The 16,251-nt window shown below is 31.4% G+C and overlaps 1 protein-coding gene across 1 annotated transcript; it reads left to right on the top strand.

The window, feature by feature from the left end:
* The first annotated feature begins 9,466 nt into the window (after positions 1 to 9,466).
* LOC149588140 (protein strawberry notch homolog 1-like) lies at positions 9,467 to 15,954 on the top strand. The gene is made up of 18 exons (XM_089863181.1): positions 9,467 to 9,472; positions 11,140 to 11,203; positions 11,255 to 11,443; positions 11,859 to 12,139; positions 12,299 to 12,461; positions 12,824 to 12,887; positions 12,948 to 13,101; positions 13,188 to 13,300; positions 13,356 to 13,466; positions 13,520 to 13,596; positions 13,654 to 13,788; positions 14,084 to 14,190; positions 14,242 to 14,344; positions 14,399 to 14,566; positions 14,712 to 14,824; positions 15,025 to 15,295; positions 15,389 to 15,615; positions 15,679 to 15,954. The coding sequence occupies exons 1-18, from the start codon at positions 9,467 to 9,469 to the stop codon at positions 15,952 to 15,954; spliced, it is 2,622 nt and encodes an 873-aa protein (XP_089719307.1).
* Positions 15,955 to 16,251: the final 297 nt, after the last annotated feature.

Genomic DNA, 16,251 nt, shown 5'->3' with positions numbered 1-16,251 from the left:
GAAATGTTTTATACAGAAATTTACATTCTAAAACCAAAGACAAGTAAGGGAAAGTTTGGATATAGTAATAGGTAGGCATCGTAAAACAGGGTGTTAACAAGTACATGTTTATTATATATATTTGTACATGATAAGGATTATAAACATTCTTTTTATAAAATAAACTAGAATAGTTGAAAAATGTTTACAAGATACAAATGTGCAAAAGGAGAAATGAAAGGTTTTTCAATCTAGTTTCGTCAATTTGCTTTCCAACCTCCGTAGTTGTTTTTTTAAGCGTTTCACCGACTTTCTTCTTTCTACAAAAATAAAATATACATTAGCTTATAGAAAATACTTATCCTTTGAAATATTTAACCTTTGTCTTCATGTTCATCATTTTCGGAAGAGGCAGTTGCGGGTTTTTCTCGGTGTATCTTCTTCTTATGTTTTACCGGCTTTCTTGTTTCTACAAATATAAAATATACATTAGCTCATAGTAAATACTTTTCTTTTTGAATATTCAACCTTTGTGCTCCACTATTTGAGAATCTTCAGGCATGGAAATGGACGCTACGGCGGATTGCAATTCTAGGTCGTTTGCTGTCATTTCAACATCTGCGGGTTTTTCACTGAGATTTTCCATTATATCTAGTAAAAAGACAATAGAAATAATAAAACACAAAATTATCCTTATTTCATAACTTACTGAATATTTTGTTGAATCCAGAATGAATTGCATTTTCCTTTGGTACAGATACATCTTCATTGCTATCCATTTCTGCTTCACTAATTTCCTCGTTTGGTTGATTTTTTTGATTTAAAAGTTCGTTTTTTACATCTTCATCTTCATTTTTCTGGTTTTCAAGACCTTCTCTATTTTCCGCTTTTTCAAAATCATCTATATTTTTCTTTCTATATCTATTTTCTTGCTTTTGAACCTCTTCTCTATTTTTTATTTTTTGAAACTCTGTATTTTTTTCAAACTGTTGTCCATTTTTCTTTGTTTGACACTCATCTTCATCTGTCACTTTTTCATTCTGGTCTGGTTCATATTCACTTTGATAGGAATTTTCCATTTCGTCTTCATCTTGCGGCAAAATTTCATGAATGAATTCCGAATCGTTGGAATTTTTTCGGGTTTCGTTAGAATTTTCACCATCATTTAGGCATTCGTTAGAGTTTTGGTCAGCATTAGGGGATTTGCTAGAATTTTCCTCATCATCTTTTTTGTTTTCGCTTCGGTGTTTAGGACTTTTTTGGGAACCAACTGTGTAGAAGTTAAATCAATAATTAATTGAGTTTTATACTGTGTGCACATTATGATTTATTCACCTTCAAAACACTTATTTGCTCTTGTTTCTTTGTTTTTTGATCCTTGTCCTTTTGTACTACCTAAGATTGGACATAATGAAATAAATTAAAATTTATTTCTTTAATCGGAACTTACTATCCAGTTGCGTTTCTAACTCGTTTAATAATTCTTCTTCACTTTTATTAAATTTAGAGCTTAGTAGTTGAAGTTTTTGGGATAGTTTTAGCATTTTTTGCACAGATGTTTCGTAAGTCTTTGCTGGGCAAAATGTCCTCAAGGAGTTGACAACCCTTGAGTTTTCTTCTTCTTGTTTTTTCTTCACAAATGCTGCTTTTGCCTGATGCTTAAGGTCTTTCAGTTTTTCTTCTTCAGTTACAATTTGTCTTTTCAGGTTTTTAATAACTCTTTCTTGAACCTGTGTGTGAACAAGTTTAATAATATTACTAAGCAAACGTTTTGACTTTTACTTACAGTTATTTTATTTTCGAGGTATGCTACTAATTCCACAACACTCATCGATTTTACAACGCATGAAACGTTGCTGACTTCGTTTATCGTTTCGGCTTCATCACTTGAATGTGCGGAATCGGTGTCACCTGAGAGAAAATATTTTATTATTTTAATTCCGATGTGCATATTTCTATTTTTATATTACGCTCTTCAATTGTCTCTCCGTCAACACATCCAGTGGACCTTGCTCCTTTGAACAAATTCGTGAATTCAGGAGGAAGGAGAAGGGTTTTTTTAAATTTCGGTGAAATATCTTTAATTATTTTATGACCGTTTAGAAACATTTCATCGAGGTGTTTTGATCGACGAACTTTCGATGGTTTGGTTTCGTGTTTTAGATCTAGGGAAAGTTCATGCAGATTTTTAAAGACATACAAGCACCACTACCGTGACTCGAGCAGTTTAGGCAAACTTCGCACCAACAGACTTTTGTCGTTGGGAAACACGAATGAAAAATCAGAAACAAAAATTGATTTTGAAATTTCTTTGGGATCGTAAAACGTCATAGAAAATTGAAAAACAATACGTTCTTCCGACTTAACACCCGGCGGTACCAACGACAAAAGTGGCGTAGTGTGTGTCTTACCGAAAAGTTTCACCATCAAAGATGAAATTACATCTCCATAGGAGATGGAGCCAGTTGCTCTCTCCATCAAAAAATACTTTCTTAGGCTAGCCGCATAATTTCGAGGAAAATCTTTATTGTCACTAGAACAATTATTTTTAAATACTTTATATCATCTTTATATATCATCATCATGTTTTTTAAAACACTTAGATGACATAAACCTACCATCCCTGTTCTTTTAGAGCTACTCCAACGACGAACCTCCATCCTTTATCGGGAGTGTCTTTCCCTTTCGATAAGAGCTGTGTCCATTCTGATGCTGGAAATTTCGCAGCATATTGGACAAGGGCTTTCAAAATAGTAGAAAATTTAATTTTTTCAAAACTCGGGGTGCACTTGTTTTTGCTTTTCACGTCGTGCTGCAAGTACAGGCACTCAACTAGTTTTTCGTAATCCCTAAGTTGCAGGACAAGATCTGATTCCTCACTGTCGCTTTCAACCTCCATATTCTTTAAAGTTTTAATACTAAATGATAAAATGTTATGACCGTCAGCACCTTTTATTTATAACAATAAGAATGTGGTGCGCCATCATTTGTAGGTGGCGAATAATTAATATTATTATCATTTAGACTTAGCCAATGTCTTGTTATGGACCTGTAGCGAGAGTTCATGTAAAGTTCGCCAATTAGATATCACATAGCGACGATCTAATGCAGGTCTAAGACATACTATTGACCACGCAATTGAACAGTGGCGCTATGTCATACTATGTGCTCTTCTATACTGGATTGCAGCGCGAGTTAATGAATAGTTGGTTAATTAGACTTCACTTAGCTACGATCTAATGCATGCCTCCGTCATACTATATAACACGCAATTTAATTAACAACAGTCGAGCGTACGACCTCTTTAAAATACGTCATGTTACGTACTGTGCAATTTAACTGACGAAATTAAATAAATCAATTAGCCGTCAATTAGAGATCGTCTAACGCATGTCTGAGCCAATTAATAAATAATTGGTCAATTAGACATCATTTAGTAATGCATGCCTACGACGTACTATGTCAATAATATATCGTCTAACGCATGTCTATGTCATATGACATACTCTACAATTTAACTGACGAAATTCTATAAATCAAGTAGCTATCAATTAGCGAGAGTCTAACGCATGTCTAAATCATGTTACGTAGCATGTAATTGATATTACAACAGATTACAAGATATCATTTAACCGTACTAGATTGAAGCGCGAGTGAAAGTATATATGGTTGGTCAATTAGATATCACTTATCCAATGTCAGGTAATTAACCCTATGCTAGAGTGTACCAAGAGTTAGTGTACAGTTAGTCAATTAGACAATACTTAGCGACGATCTAATGCATGCCTCTCTGGTTTTATGTGGCCTGCAATCTAACTAACGTTATAATGTACCATCTTGCAATGACATCTTATCAACACGATTGTAAATTAATATAATTTACTATTGACTTTAATTAAATTTAATCAAAGCTCTGAAAATGCTAGTTGAGTGAAGTAATTTTACGTCAAACTAAATGGTGATAATTAAAATTAATTAACCTTAATTAAATTTAATTAAGTTTAATCAAAGCTCTGAAATTGCCAGTAGAGTGAAGTAATTTTACGTGAAACTAAATGGCGATAGTTAACTTTAATTAAATCTAATGAATATCAAATAAATCTCTGAAATTTCTAGTAGAATAAAGTAATTCTAAAGTAACATCATATTGTACATAACATTATTTATATTAGTCAATTAGAAATCAATTAGCGACCATCTAATACATGTCTATGTCATGTAAAACGCATTTAGTTTGCAACGGAATTTAATGTCTTTATAGCATGCCAGATTGAAGCGCGAGTTAGTGTATGCAATTTCAAATCAGTTACACCTGAAATAGCGGAAATCTAATCATATCATATTAATTATGATATTAAGTAACATGCAAATAAGATCTCATTTCACCTTGATAGATTGTAGCGCAAGTTAATGTTTATTTGGTCAATTAGACATGGCTTAGCGAGAAACTAATGCATGTCTACAACATTATATTTAACACGCAAAGTAATTTACAACAGTCGAGCATACGACGTCACTATAATAAATGCCTATGTCATGTTACGTACTGTGCAATTTAACTGACGAAATTAAATAATTCTATTAGCCATCAATTAGAGATCGTCTAACGCGTGTCTATGTCTGCAATTTAACTGACGGAATTCTATAAATCAAGTAGCTATCAATTAGCGAGAGTCTAACGCATGTCTATATCATGTTACGTAGCATGGAATTGATATTACAACAGGGTTGGTGAAGATATCATTTTACCTTATTAGATTAAAGCGCGAGTCAAAGTCAACTGGTCATTTAGACATCACTAAGCCAATGTCAGGTAATGAACCCTATGTGTAGTATCAAGAATCCATGCGGCTAATTGAACTCATTCGAGAGCCATTTTCTATTAGTATTTAGGTGGGCTAATTTTGCTCACAAAACCCGCATGGAAATTAACGTGGAAGATACGGGATCACAATGATTCCTATTAGCTCTATGGATTCCTAATAGTAAAAAATCAAGCACTTACTGTTACAAGGTGTGTACCAAGATGAATACTATTCCAAACGATTAAGAACGAACTTTCTTCACGAAACAAATAAAAACACTTTGTTTTACAGACTAATTAGTTCAATTGGATAATTAGTTCAATTGGATAAGGCACTAATCGCGTTTTGAAGTGATTATGACGCACTATCGCGATTCGCGACGAAACTCAATTTTTTAAACGAATATTACTACGCATTAAGACTGACGTTTTTATGTCCGGAAACTTTTTCAGAACGTAAACAAACCCAAAAGGGTACCTCACTTTTTTCTGGTAAGAACCTAAATTTTTCTGGGTCCTGAAAGCAAAGCGCGGGAAGTTTGAATTAAAAGTAGCCGACCATAACCAAATCAGCATAATAGTACCGGACCTGATGTTAACATAGCCTAATCAGAAAAATTAGAACTAGCGGACCTGATGTTACCATAACCGAATCAGAATAATTAGAAGTACAGGACCTGAGGTAAAAATGTAATGTATGCACTAACAAATAATCAATAAGACATCAATTAGTAGTGAAGTAATTTTACGTGAAACTAAATGGCGATAATTAAATTTAATTATCTTTAATACAATTAAATTAAGTTTAATCAAAGCTCTGAAATTGCCATTAGAGTGTAGTAATTTTACTTGAAACTAAATGGCGGTAATTAAATTTAATTAACTTTAATAAAATTTAATTTAATTATCTTTAATACAATTAAATTAAGTTTAATCAAAGCTCTGAAATTGCCATTAGAGTGTAGTAATTTTACTTGAAACTAAATGGCGGTAATTAAATTTAATTAACTTTAATAAAATTTAATTAAGTTTAATCAAAGCTCTGAAAATGCTAGTAGAGTGAAGTAATTTTACTTGAAACTAAATGGCGGTAATTAAATTTAATTAACTTTAATAAAATTTAATTAAGTTTAATCAAAGCTCTGAAAATGCTAGTAGAGTGAAGTAATTTTACTTGAAACTAAATGGCGGTAATTTAATTTAATTAACTTTAATAAAATTTAATTAAGTTTAATCAAAGCTCTGAAAATGCTAGTAGAGTGAAGTAATTTTACTTGAAACTAAATGCCGATAATTAAAATTAATTAACTTAAATTAAATTTAATTAAGTTTAATCAAAGCTCTGAAAATGCTAGTAGAGTGAAGTAATTTTACTTGAAACTAAATGCCGATAATTAAAATTAATTAACTTTAATTAAATTTAATTAAGTTTAATCAAAGCTCTGAAAATGCTAGTAGAGTGAAGTAATTTTACTTGAAACTAAATGGCGATAATTAAATTTAATTATCTTTAATACAATTAAATTAAGTTTAATCAAAGCTCTGAAATTGCCATTAGAGTGAAGTAATTTTACTTGAAACTAAATGGCGGTAATTAAATTTAATTAACTTTAATAAAATTTAATTAAGTTTAATCAAAGCTCTGAAAATGCTAGTAGAGTGAAGTAATTTTACGTCAAACTAAATGGCGATAATTAACTTTAATTAAATTTAATTAATATCAAATAAATCTCTGAAATTTCTGGTAGAATAAAGCAATTCTAAAGTATCATCATATTGTACATTACATAATTAATATTTGTCAATTAGAAATCAATTAGCGACCATCTAATACATGTCTATGTCATGTAAGACGCATTTAGTTTACAACAGTAGCGAATGTCATTATAGCATGCTAGATTGAAGCGCGAGTTAGTGTATGCATTTTGAAATAATCAATAAGACATCTATTAGCGAAAATCGAATGCATGTCTATGTCATACTATGTAAGATGAAATTGTTGGACAAGATGTCATTTTACAGTGCAAAATTGTAGCGCAAGTCAATGTATATACAATTGGTCAATTAGACATCACTTACACAATGTCACGTACCATATGCAACATTGCAGCGCGAGTTAATGAATAGTTGGTCAATTAGACATCACTTAGCTACGATCTAATGCATGCCTACGCCATAATATGTAAAACGCAACTTGATTTACAACAGTCGAGCCGTATACGACGTCTTTGTAATACAAGTTAGTCAATAAGACATAACTTAGCCAATGTCATGTTATGCACCTGTAGCGAGAGTTCATGTAAACTTCGCCAATTAGATATCACGTAGCGACGATCTAATGCAAATCTAAGACATACTATTGACCACGCAATTGAATTGTAAACAGTTGCGCTAAGATGTCATTGTAACACGTGGCTATGTCATGCTATGTGCTCTTCTATACTGGATTACAGCGCGAGTTAATGAATAGTTGGTCAATTAGACTTCACTTAGCTACGATCTAATGCATACCTACGTCATACTATGTAACACGCAAATTAATTAACAACAGTCTAGCATACGACCTCTTTAATAATTAAATAAATCTATTAGCCATCAATTAGAGATCGTCTAACGCATGTCTATGTCATATTACATACTCTGAAATTTAACTGACGGAATTCTATAAATCAAGTAGCTATCAACTAGCGAGAGTCTAACGCATGTCTATATCATGTTACGTAGCATGGAATTGATATTACAACAGGGTTGGTGAAGATATCATTTTACCTTATTAGATTGAAGCGCGAGTCAAAGTCAACTGGTCATTTAGACATCACTAAGCCAATGTCAGGTAATGAACCCTATGTGTAGTATCAAGAATCCATGCGGCTAATTGAACTCATTCGAGAGCCATTTTCTATTAGTATTTAGGTGGGCTAATTTTGCTCACAAAACCCGCATGGAAATTAACGTGGAAGATACGGGATCACAATGATTCCTATTAGCTCTATGGATTCCTAATAGTAAAAAATCAAGCACTTACTGTTACAAGGTGTGTACCAAGATGAATACTATTCCAAACGATTAAGAACGAACTTTCTTCACGAAACAAATAAAAACACTTTGTTTTACAGACTAATTAGTTCAATTGGATAATTAGTTCAATTGGATAAGGCACTAATCGCGTTTTAAAGTGATTATGACGCACTATCGCGATTCGCGACGAAACTCAATTTTTTAAACGAATATTACTACGCATTAAGACTGACGTTTTTATGTCCGGAAACTTTTTCAGAACGTAAACAAACCCAAAAGGGTACCTCACTTTTTTCTGGTAAGAACCTAAATTTTTCTGGGTCCTGAAAGCAAAGCGCGGGAAGTTTGAATTAAAAGTAGCCGACCATAACCAAATCAGCATAATAGTACCGGACCTGATGTTAACATAGCCTAATCAGAAAAATTAGAACTAGCGGACCTGATGTTACCATAACCGAATCAGAATAATTAGAAGTACAGGACCTGAGGTAAAAATGTAATGTATGCACTAACAAATAATCAATAAGACATCAATTAGTAGTGAAGTAATTTTACGTGAAACTAAATGGCGATAATTAAATTTAATTATCTTTAATACAATTAAATTAAGTTTAATCAAAGCTCTGAAATTGCCATTAGAGTGAAGTAATTTTACTTGAAACTAAATGGCGGTAATTAAATTTAATTAACTTTAATAAAATTTAGCTAAGTTTAATCAAAGCTCTGAAAATGCTAGTAGAGTGAAGTAATTTTACTTGAAACTAAATGGCGGTAATTAAATTTAATTAACTTTAATAAAATTTAATTAAGTTTAATCAAAGCTCTGAAAATGCTAGTAGAGTGAAGTAATTTTACTTGAAACTAAATGCCGATAATTAAAATTAATTAACTTAAATTAAATTTAATTAAGTTTAATCAAAGCTCTGAAAATGCTAGTAGAGTGAAGTAATTTTACTTGAAACTAAATGCCGATAATTAAAATTAATTAACTTTAATTAAATTTAATTAAGTTTAATCAAAGCTCTGAAAATGCTAGTACAGTGAAGTAATTTTACTTGAAACTAAATGCCTAAAATTAAATTTAATTATCTTTAATACAATTAAATTAAGTTTAATCAAAGCTCTGAAATTGCCATTAGAGTGAAGTAATTTTACTTGAAACTAAATGGCGGTAATTAAATTTAATTAACTTTAATAAAATTTAATTAAGTTTAATCAAAGCTCTGAAAATGCTAGTAGAGTGAAGTAATTTTACTTGAAACTAAATGGCGGTAATTAAATTTAATTAACTTTAATAAAATTTAATTAAGTTTAATCAAAGCTCTGAAAATGCTAGTAGAGTGAAGTAATTTTACTTGAAACTAAATGCCGATAATTAAAATTAATAAACTTAAATTAAATTTAATTAAGTTTAATCAAAGCTCTGAAAATGCTAGTAGAGTGAAGTAATTTTACTTGAAACTAAATGCCGATAATTGAAATTAATTAACTTTAATTAAATTTAATTAAGTTTAATCAAAGCTCTGAAAATGCTAGTAGAGTGAAGTAATTTTACTTGAAACTAAATGGCGATAATTAAATTTAATTATCTTTAATACAATTAAATTAAGTTTAATCAAAGCTCTGAAATTGCCATTAGAGTGAAGTAATTTTACTTGAAACTAAATGGCGGTAATTAAATTTAATTAACTTTAATAAAATTTAATTAAGTTTAATCAAAGCTCTGAAAATGCTAGTGGAGTGAAGTAATTTTACGTCTAACTAAATGGCGATAATTAAAATTAATTAGCATTAATTAAATTTAATTTAAAGCTCTGAAATTGCCAGTAGAGTGAAGTAATTTTACGTGAAACTAAATGGCGATAGTTAACTTTAATTAAATCTGAAATTTCTAGTAGAATAAATTAATTCTAAAGTAACATCATATTGTACATTAAATTATTAATATTTGTCAATTAGAAATCAATTAGCGACCATCTAATACATGTCTATGTCATGTAAGACGCATTTAGTTTGCAACGGAATGTAATGTCATTGTACCATGCTAGATTGAAGCGTGAGTTAGTGTATGCAATTTCAAATAATCAGTAACACATGAAATAGCGGAAATCTAATGCATATCTATATCATATTAAGTAACATGCGAATAAGTTATCATTTCAACTTGATAGATTGTACCGCTAGTTAATGTATATTTGGTCAATTAGACATGGCTTAGCGAGAATATAATGCATGTCTACACCATTATATTTAACACGCAAAGTAATTTACAACAGTCGAGCATACGACGTCACTATAATAAATGCCTATGTCATGTTACGTACTGTGCAATTTAACTGAAGAAATTGAATAAATCTATTAGCCATCAATTAGAGATCGTCTAACGCATGTCTACGTCATATTACATACTCTACAATTTAACTGACAAAATTCTATAAATCAAGTAGCTATCAGTTAGCGAGAGTCTAACGCATGTCTATATCATGTTACGTAGCATGTAATTGATATTACATGCTACCTTTTACCTTAGTAGATTGAAGCGCGAGTCAAAGTATATATAGCTGGTCAATTAGACATCACTAAGATAATGTCAGGTAATGAACACTATGTGTAGTATCAAGAATCCATACGGCTAATTGAACTCATTCGAGAGCGCTTTTCTACTAGTATTTAGGCGGGCTTCGAGGGAGGGGCTAGGCTAATTTTGCGTATCTCCGCCGGCTTTGAACCTTATAAGCCGGGCTCACAAAACCCGCATGGAAATTAACGTGAAAGATAAGGGATAAGATCTCATTTCACCTTGATAGATTGTAGCGCTAGTTAATGTATATTTGGTCAATTAGACATGGCTTAGCGAGAAACTAATGCATGTCTACACAATGATATTTAACACGCAAAGTAAATACACACAACAGTCGAGCATACGACGTCTGCATGTTGCGTACTTTGCAATTTAACTGACGAAATTAAATAAATCAATTAGCCATCATTTAGAGAACGTCTAACGCATGTCTATGTCATGTTATTTAAATCACGACAATGGGGGACTATCGGAGATAGCGCCCCCTGGTTTCCAGCATTTGAAAGATATGCGTGAAATATTTAAGATGATGATCAAACGTTCGGTCTACTTCCTTCAGGATGCACGTGCTTTGCTAAACCTCCGGGAGTTTTAGTGCAGACTTTATTTTTCCTTCCAATATAATTTTATTTTCGATAGATTGGGTACATCTCATTGGATTTTATTATATTCAATCAAGGTCACTTAGTATACGGAACATGGTATGCAAATTATTTTTAAGAGTAGCATTTAATTTTCTAACGATAATGTTCATTAGTTTTCAGCGGAAGAAACTGTTTTGACAATTGGTCCAGACACATTTAAAAAATGTGTTTCTGATGGTAATTTTATTTCATCAATTCTGGAACATTTTTTAATTTAGTTTCTCATAGGGCCGCTACATCCAGCAGAAGTTTGCGAAACGTCCAGCTTGGCTTTTTCGAGCATTTCGCGTAGAACCTATCAAATGGATTCGAAGGCGCTTTATCAATTATCAGGTTTGCAACAAGAAGCCCTGATGTTAATATGTGCAAAACATGAAGAATTCCTTCCAAATGGTGAAAGAGCTGGATTCCTTCTTGGTATGTAAAAAATAAGTCTAAACCATTCCATAAATATTTAAATAATGATGTATTATTTTTAAAATGTTTGCACACGGGAGTGCTTTAGTATAAATTAAAAATATACAGTGTGGAAAAGTTCGAAATAAGGGCTATCTAAGTGGACGCCCACAAAAGTTTTACGCGTCGTACACAGTCTGTAAATAACTAAATTTATTTTTATCATTTTTTTTGGGTTCTACAATTATGTATATCAGAATAAATCACTATGTGACGTGTAAAAATAGCATGTGTGACATTTTCGATGCCATCATATATTTGGGGCTTCCTAGTCTGATGTTTTCCACGCTGTATAAATGAAAAGGCAAACCTTAGAAATAATTTTATATATTATTCTTTGATTTCGAAATTAATTTATTTTTGCGGATATATATAGGAGACGGAACAGGCATGGGAAAGACTAGAGTCCTTGCGGCGTCTATTTTAGAAAACTTTTATCAAGGACGTCGTCAACATCTTTTTGTGTCAAATTCTTCAAGTTTAATTATAAACTTACGAAAGGAATTTAAAGTTTTACAAAGCCCCCAAAAACTTCAGGTTTTCTCATTTAATGACGAAAAAGAAGTAGCAACTGGAGTTATGTACATAACCTATTATCAATTACGACAAAAAGTTGCAGAAATCATAAAAATCCTTGGAAAAGACTTTGACGGAATTGTAATAAAATTTCATTTACTATCATTATTTATATTATATTCACTATACATTATATATATTATGTATGGTATACCATACATATATTATGTATATGGTGTTTATTATAATTATTATATATTTTATATATCATATATGCTATAATTGAACTTTTTTTAACAGTTAGCATTAGACGAATGTCATATGGCAAAAAGTTTTTTCAAAAATAGCGCTACTGGAGTTTGTGTAGTTCGACTTCAAGAGAGTCTTAAAATGGCGAGAGTTGTCTATTCTTCAGCAACCGCTTTGAGTACGCCGAATGACGTCATGTATTTATGTAGACTAGGTAATTGTTTTAAAGGGTGGATGAAATGATCGACAGCCTTTATTTATCGATTAAGATTGTAAAATCAGATAGCAAATCTTTGAGAAAACAAAACCTAACGCCGGATACGCTAGTTTTTTTTTTAATTTTTCAACATTGTAAAATTTCACAAAAAGCACGTGCTACAGTGTTTTTTTACTTTATTGTAAGGACAAGCTTTTAATATCGTGAGGTGTCGGTCGCCAATTGTTATCAGAAAAAGTGTCTAGCTTAGCAAGTCTTCTCAAGCGTTTTAATGTGTTATTACCAATATAAATCGATTAAAATGTCGTTGTCGATTAATTTCATTCTCGTTTTAATCAATATTTATATTTATTTTGAAGGATTTTGGGGTGAAGAGACTTCATTTCTTAACGCCTTGGATTTTGCAAAAAATCTGGAAAAAAGGTATTTAAACTAAATACGTAACACTAAATTCTAACATTTTTAATTTTTGAAATTTTGAAGAGGTATTTCGGGTATGGAGTTTTTAGCTTGTGACTTGAAACAAAAGGGGTTTTACATTTCTCGGCAACTAAGCATTGAGACTGTATCAAGCAGCTTGATTTCTTGCAAAACAGATGACTATTTTCAACATGTTTACGATCTATCAGTGAAAATAGTATTAAAAAACCTAAACGAAACGCGCCAAACATGTTTATTAATTATTTATGATCTTAGTGAATGCACATTTTACTCTACGCAAAGGAGCACTATAATTTTAAGAAAGATGTGATGAGCACAATTTGGCATGCTCATCAGTTATTTTTCACTTCCTTTTGTGTTGCCATGAAGGTGAAGATATGCATCGAGAAATCAAAGTAATTTGTTTAAATATATGTGTTTCCCAAGTTTCTAACGTTATTTGGCAAAAAGGATTGCCATTCAACAAGGTAATCAAGTTGTGATTGGAATTCAAACAACTGGGCAGTCTCTCTATCAGAGACGTTTAGGGGTGAAATATATGCAACCATATTCATTGTTAAGGTAATAGTGAATAAAAATCTTGTATTTATAAACAACAAAATAATATATTCCAGTGCTATACTGAAAAATTGTATTGAAAAACACCTAAAAATTATACTGAAAAATTCAGATTCGAGCGGAGCACCATTTGGTATTAATAATCTTAAAATAGTTTAATATGAAAAATTTTGACATCACATTTTTAAAGCTAAAAAGGCGAAGTTAGACCTGTCATACGTTGAAGAGACAAGCAGCGACAGCGATGACAGTTCATCAGATGAACTAAGCGATAGCAACAGTAGTTCATCTTCTTCGATCGAATGCTACTTATCTAAAGAAAAACGTACTAATTATTTAAAGGGAGGGTGAAAAGAAAAATCTGAATATTTTTGTAAATTCTTCTTATATTATAGTAGTTTTATAATCTAAATGTGTTTGCAATATATCTATAGAGATTCAATTTCAATTATGAAGTTTGAATCTCTAAGGAGATATCTTCTAAAATACTAATGCCGGGAATAACCACTATACTGATAATTCTTATAAAAATTGGAATAATCTATTGAAATTGATTGGTTTTCTATTCTACCCTCCATTTAAGACTTCATTGTGTAAATGAATGGTGATGTTTTTAATAGAAGAGACGGTGATAACTGAACTTTATGACATATTGCAACAACAACTACCTCGAAATAATTTGGATTACATAATATCGGAATTGGGAGGGCCTAAACATGTTGCTGAGGTACTATCACAATCTTTTGAGGTGTTTTTAACTAACAACGGCCATTTTCAGTTAACAGGTAGAATGATAAGGGAAACTAAAACGAAAACTTTAGGAAAAGAAGTTTATCAAGCCGTGAAACGAACCAAAAACGTTGACTTGACCAATGCCGAAGGTAAATAAAATACCCATTAGATACATATACTTACTAAATGCAATATTTATTTAGAAAAAAAACTTTTTCAACATGGAGTGAAAAAAGTAGCTATCATTAGCAACGTGGCTTCAGTGGGGATATCGCTACACTCGGAAAAATGTACGAACGACAATCCGTCAAAGAGGATACATATAACATTAGAGTTTTCTTGGTGTGCTGACCGACTAGTTCAACAGCTAGGTAAGTACTTTGCTAAATTGGAATTATCGGAATTTAACGACAGTATTTTAATAATATAGAAAACATGATCAATTCACGGCCGAAAATCCTATATAATTTTACTAAATAAATGACACTTAAAATATCATTATCCAAAATCTTCCAGGTAGAACACACCGATCAAACCAGGTTCATAATCCAGAATACATATTCCTGTTATCTGATATACCGGGGGAACTGAGGATCATAAGCACCATTTCATCTAGGGTGGCTCAATTAGTACGTATAACCGATCCTTTGTGAGAGCATGACAATTTTGGAACTGAATTATGTCAATAAAACATAACTACAAGCTTTTTAGTCGCTTGTAGATAGCGTTGAATTGCACTAACAAATGACGGACAACGATTGATTGCAATAAAATTATAATTTTAATTTTATGTGATTTATATAGAGCATTTTTTATTTTATTTTAACAGGGAGCGTTAACGCAAGGTGATAAAAGATCTGGGGTCTCAATTCTTGAAGATTTTCAAGTCAACGACGAGACCGCAAAGAATATATTAAAAGAAATGAAGAACACCCTGGCTAATGAGAGCCAAAATTTTGTTAAAAAACTTTCAATTATTGGCATTTTAGATAAGAAAAACAGTTTAGGCTACAATTTAACATTTTTCTTTAACCGTCTACTGGGCCTAAGTATAAAAAATCAAAGAAAGGTTTACGAAATATTCGAAGAAATTAAAGAACGTATGGAGGAAGAAACATATTCTGGGATAAAACGTACTTTTACTTTACCAGTAAAACTTATTCATAGTTTTGAAAATTCGTTTTTCTCATTAGAACTGGGGGAAAAAATGAAAATAGTTTCTATTCGTTCAGAAAAATTACGGCGTAACGTACTTTTCTGTGAAATAACTATGGAAACAAAATTGGACTTTGACAGCACCGTTCACTTAAGAGCGACTACGAAACATTACTATTTGAAAAATAAGAGCGGAAACGTTTTTCTTGCATCGCAAGTAAATGGCGGGTTTTTACGATTGTATTCCCCTGTCAAAGGAGAAATGGTGAGTTATGTCGTAGAAATGTAATCGTCGAAAAGTTATAATAATACTTTTTCGCGCTTTTAGAATTTGATCAACTACTACGTAATGAACCTTCAGTTTCATAAAGTGGATGAAGAAGAGGGCAAAGCATTATGGACAAAGGAATATAACTTGTCATCTGGAACTAAAACGTTTTACTTAATTTCGGGAGATATTTTTGGAGTTTGGTCAATAGTGGAAACATCACTAAAACAGAGAATTGAACTCGTTCGAGTTTTAATTGATGAAAAATATTTTTTTGGGCTGCTGGTGCCAGAATCATTAAAATACAATGCTAAAATTGCAATTATCGGAAATTAAAATTAACGGCCGTATTTGTATAATATAAAAATATATAAGTTCTAGGGCGAAAAGCCTTTATAATTTTACTGGAACATTAATAAAATTCGAATTTTCAGAAATTAAAATAAAAAGCTTTATTAGTTTATTTTATGTATTATATTTATGATTATCATATTTCACATGTTAATAACCTTTAAAATTGTATAATTTCCAAAGTTAATATGTACTAAAATTCGCATAAATTGAGTGAAAATTTTAAGTAAACAAATGGACTATACTAGTTTTGGCTTAATTTATTAAACTATATGCTTCATA

Source organism: Phalangium opilio, unplaced genomic scaffold (assembly GCF_054372755.1).
Source record: "Phalangium opilio isolate 3A_F unplaced genomic scaffold, DU_Popi_V2 ptg000663l_1, whole genome shotgun sequence".
NCBI lineage: Eukaryota > Metazoa > Arthropoda > Arachnida > Opiliones > Phalangiidae > Phalangium > Phalangium opilio.
Note: the sequence above shows the minus strand (reverse complement) of the source record. Positions and strands in the feature narration are given on the sequence as shown.

Excerpts from the sequence above, each read along its gene's own strand:
- LOC149588140 (XM_089863181.1), top strand. Across the intron at positions 13,102-13,187 it reads ACGATCTATCAGTGAAAATA|GAGCACTATAATTTTAAGAA; the intron begins GTATTAAAAAAC and ends CTCTACGCAAAG. Across the intron at positions 14,825-15,024 it reads CATCTAGGGTGGCTCAATTA|GGAGCGTTAACGCAAGGTGA; the intron begins GTACGTATAACC and ends TTATTTTAACAG.